The sequence below is a fragment of the Boleophthalmus pectinirostris genome, unplaced genomic scaffold, assembly GCF_026225935.1.
Source record: "Boleophthalmus pectinirostris isolate CB_2022bp ecotype Guang Dong unplaced genomic scaffold, ASM2622593v1 HiC_scaffold_4, whole genome shotgun sequence".
NCBI classification, from domain to species: domain Eukaryota; kingdom Metazoa; phylum Chordata; class Actinopteri; order Gobiiformes; family Gobiidae; genus Boleophthalmus; species Boleophthalmus pectinirostris.
In genome coordinates this window covers 18,129,020-18,133,449 of record NW_026571353.1, presented here as the reverse complement: position 1 = coordinate 18,133,449, position 4,430 = coordinate 18,129,020, and the positions used below count along the sequence as shown (strand labels likewise).

Here is a 4,430-nt window from a genome sequence, read left to right as displayed (position 1 = left end):
CTATGGTACATTGACCATGTGCAAGTTGTCGGTGTGAATGTCTGGGATGGTCCGTTCTGGTCTCAAGCACACAGCCAGTCTCTGTAGATTATAACCAGTTCAGAGTTTAGTGTGATGTAGCACTATTACTGTCATAGTTACCTTGTGAAATGTAGCTACTGACCTGTTTGAGTGACCCAGGAGTCCACACGAGCTTATAGACCATGTACATTGGCACCCATATAAAAGAGGAAAGCCCAATAATGTAGCCCACCGTGATGCTCCATGGGGGGTACATGTAGTTGAAAAGTGTGGGGGATGGAGGTTTTAGCAGCGAACTCACTATAATGTACTGGGTAAACACAGAGAGACAGGCAGTGAAGTCATTTGTTACAAGCCAAACTAACGCTTTAGGTTAAGAGATATGCTTTACTTCACAAGCAATATGCATAATGCTGAATGTAGCTGAGTTTATTTTACATTACATAAAACATCAATCAATTTTCTTACTGCTAGAAATGCTGGACTGATGGCCACCCAGCAAACCTTCCAAAATAAACCTGGAGCTGTGCCCAGCATAGCCTGGACATCACTGCTAAATCTCTGAATACCTGAAAATAAAAGACGTTTTCATGCACATGCACCATTTCTTCATAGAGAAATAATGATTACTGATAACTTACCATAAAACCATGAAACAGCAATAGCTTCCAGAAAACCAACTGCAATAATGGAGCAGCCAACTCCAAACTCCTCCAGCAGTTTAACCACATAGGCCCCACCCTGTGTGGAGAGATCTGTTGTAAATCATTGGTCAAACTTTTTTTGATGAAAATAATGTCATGCACTTACATTTGTAAGTGTACTAAGAGAGCCCAAAAAACAGACAATTACTAATCCCAGCACAAAAAGCTCCCGTCTGTGAGAGAAATGTTCTGGATATTCATCTAAGACGGCAGTTATGATAGCCTCCAGTCCACCAAACTGAAACAAGTACCAGCATAGATTTGTTTCATTGTTATGCATTAACAAGCTTATATTTTATGTGACTTTAGTTAAAATGTACATACTGTACTGTCAAGACCCAATGTTATCATCATCACAAAAAAGATGATAGCAAAAAATGTTGAACCCATCATGTTGGCAATGGCTTCTGGATAGGTAATAAACAGCAAACTTGGCCCTAGAAAATAAAACATGAACATAGCTGACATAACATAACAAAACATAACAGATTTTAGTGTTTTATTTTAACAGATTTTGTATTTATTTTGGAATCAACCTACCTTTGTCTCTGGCTACCTCCTCCACCTCTACCTCTCTCATCTCTGCCATGTAACCCAAAACAGTGAAGATGACAAAACCTGACACAAAGCTTGTGAAACAGTTCACCAAGCTAGTTACAATGGCATCTCTTGGGCAAAAAACAACAAAACTTATTTTAAAATCTTTATTATATCAAAGGTTAAGACTCATGTTGGAGGCTTGGGTCTTACCTATAGCAATTGTTTGTAAAAGGATTGTAACTGGATAGAGCCAAAAGAACCCCAAAACCAGGCCCCAAAGAGAAAAATATCTGAGCAGCAGCATCCACCCATACCTATAAAAAGACAGATGGTCTCATTTCGGAATAAATTGGTTACTATCACATTTGTCCAAAGGTAACAAAATATACCAAAAGCCAATCTTAAGCGAATACAATATTATAGCATTATTTGTTAGGCAGTACTGGCCAGTGTACAGAGTTGTTGCCACACAGCTGTCCACATGGAGATCTGAAGAGCTGCGCACATTCGGCATTACAAGAGAAGAAAGAGTGCTGGATGCTGGTGAGGGCCACAAAAAGGGAGCCCTTTGTTAATGGGTAGAAAATCTAAACTAATTATTCATCTTATTATTCACCTCTGTGGCTTATTTATGCATCTCATTTCAACTCATCCATATTCCCATTCAAACCAAGCACTCAGACACACATAGCATTTAAGCATTGCTGTGTAAGGAACAAGGATACAGGGTCATTATAAATGATTAGCACAATCCACAAGTAGTATTAAACTTTACTATAAGGTTTGTTTAACTTACACTGGTCTCAAGCAGTTTATCCCACTGGGGCTTGAGGTAGAAGACTACACCTCTCCAGGCTCCAGGCAGAGTGGCCCCACGAATCAGCAGGATGAAGAGCACAATGTAGGGCAGGGTGGCAGTCACCCACACTACCTTTAGAGCCAGAGTGGGCATCATAAAACTGTACATGCTTTCATGGGGCAAATAGAGCTGCGTTACCTTCCCTGATGTTTTCACTCCCTTCCACAGGCTGAAGTACACAATTGTAAAAATAAGAAACAGACAGAGCACGAGCTGCCAGCGAATGCCGCCAACATTTCTGAGGCCTGTAGACTCTTGGATCTCCAGAACATTTCTCCTGTTTGAGTCAGAAATATTCAATTAATCATAAGAGAAGGGTGTTATACAAAAGCAACACTATGATCATATACATGTCAACGCTTAGTCACATTCACACACACTTACGTGTAAAATTCCTCCGCAGGAGAACGGGAAAAGTTGGTCCAGGTGACGTTGTTCAGGCCAAAGTAGTTGGTGCAGTTAGGGGTATTCCATACATTGTCACAGTTTGTCCATGGCAGGGTTGTGGAGAAAGAGGAGTAGAAATAGAAGAGGGCCCAAGCGATAATAGTGTTGTAGTAGAAGGACACATACAGGGCAATTATACATATGGCATAGCCAATACCTAGGACACAGAAATCATATCAATTGTTACCACTGGATTACTTTGAAATCTAATACTATGCGAGTAGCATGGGCCAAATAACATACATTTTTTCACACAGGACACACATATAACATATTTGTACCTTTGAAAATGGGACAGATGTGTTTCCAGATGGATATAGCTCCAGTTCTGTGAAACTGCCCTAGAGCCAGCTCCATGTAAAAGAGAGGCACACCTCCAAAGATAGCCATGAGGATGTAGGGAATCAGGAACGCTCCTGCCCAAATAAGAACAAATACTCAATTGTCAATATACTATATATGCTAAACAAAGTCAAAGCAAATCTGAAAATAATTTTTATCTGCCATCCCAAAAAGCAATGTCGGTGTTTTTACTTTTTAAATGCGTTATTTGTCACATATTAAAGTAAAAACAATGAATAATATGAATTATATGAATAATAATATAACAATAATATGTCCCCGTAAAGTGAGTAAAACGTATATAATTGAGAAAAGCTTCAAGAAGATGTTTTCAGCACCACGGACAGTTCATGTCGCAAGAAATGTCGGTCCAAATTGTATTCTCAAAGTTTTAAGTTAGAGTAAGTTATATTTATTATAGATTGCATTTATGTATACTTACCTCCGCCGTTTTGATAACAAATATAAGGGAAGCGCCAAACGTTGCCTAAGTCCACTGCAAAGCCAATAACAGATAAAAGAAAATCCATCTTTTTGCTCCATTTGTCCCTAGAGTCTGTTTGCGTGGGCACTGGCACCGGGGCACTATGAGGGCTGTATCCAGGGTGAGAAGACCCATGCTGGGTCACGCTGCCAGCCATGACCGTGGAAAAGTCAGAGAGAGGACCAGCTTCACGGAGCTGAGGTCTTCTATATTGAAGACAGGCCCAGTGGGAGGGGCTGATATAGGGACCTGCTTGAACCCACTCGTTCAACATCACTTTTCTCTTTATTACAGTGAAACCGGATAAAAGGCCTTAACATTTTAATCATAAGTGATTAGCCTATTCAGTGTTTGCAAGTCACGTGATTGCTTTAACTTACAGTTGTTGAGATTTGTCACTGCACCGTAGGCCTATTTAGACTAAATAAAAACTATAACATTAAATTAGCATAATGGTTATGCTAATCAGTATTTGACTAAAGTAGGCTGTCACTGCTCTATGTGTAGTTACAGGTTTCCTCTCTATTACTGTATAATACTTTAGTCAAATATATTATACAATCTTATACAATAATATTATACAGTAATGCAGAGGAAGGCTGTGACTACCCTATGTAAGGCTACGTCACGCCACAGTGAACTCTTTTTTGCTCCTGGCGGCATCTGAAAACACTGCGCACGGACCTGTTTGCTACAGGGCACCATGGGAAAGCATGCGTACACGCACTGGTTATTGGGGAAAATCGACCGATTTGTTTAGTTTAGATGAATTAGAAAAACTACTAACACAGGAACTTATTATTTTCTAGTCGTAGGGATTATGCGTCTCATATTCTCAATAGTAGAGGTCCCATTTAGAGTGCCAGTTACATCAGTTTCATCTTGTTGCTGTTGCCCAAAACAAGTAAACGGTTAGAAAGTCTGATTGCTCAGCCAAGGTGAGTGGGGTCCCTGAGGGCCAAAACAAACATAACAACAAATCATGGCTCCAGCTTTTTCTAACATACAACCCTGTCAGTGTTCATTGGCACAC

At 40.0% G+C, this 4,430-nt stretch overlaps 1 protein-coding gene across 1 annotated transcript; it reads right to left on the bottom strand.

Moving 5' to 3' along the window:
- On the bottom strand, window positions 1-3,554 carry slc6a4b (solute carrier family 6 member 4b). Its single transcript, XM_020935450.1, has 13 exons — window positions 3,356-3,554; window positions 2,853-2,987; window positions 2,509-2,728; window positions 2,263-2,401; window positions 2,062-2,196; window positions 1,476-1,579; window positions 1,266-1,393; window positions 1,050-1,162; window positions 832-963; window positions 663-762; window positions 490-590; window positions 164-331; window positions 1-81 (listed from the first exon to the last, which is right to left on the bottom strand). Exons 1-13 carry the CDS (start codon window positions 3,552-3,554, stop codon window positions 1-3), a joined length of 1,755 nt encoding a protein of 584 aa, XP_020791109.1.
- Window positions 3,555-4,430: the final 876 nt, after the last annotated feature.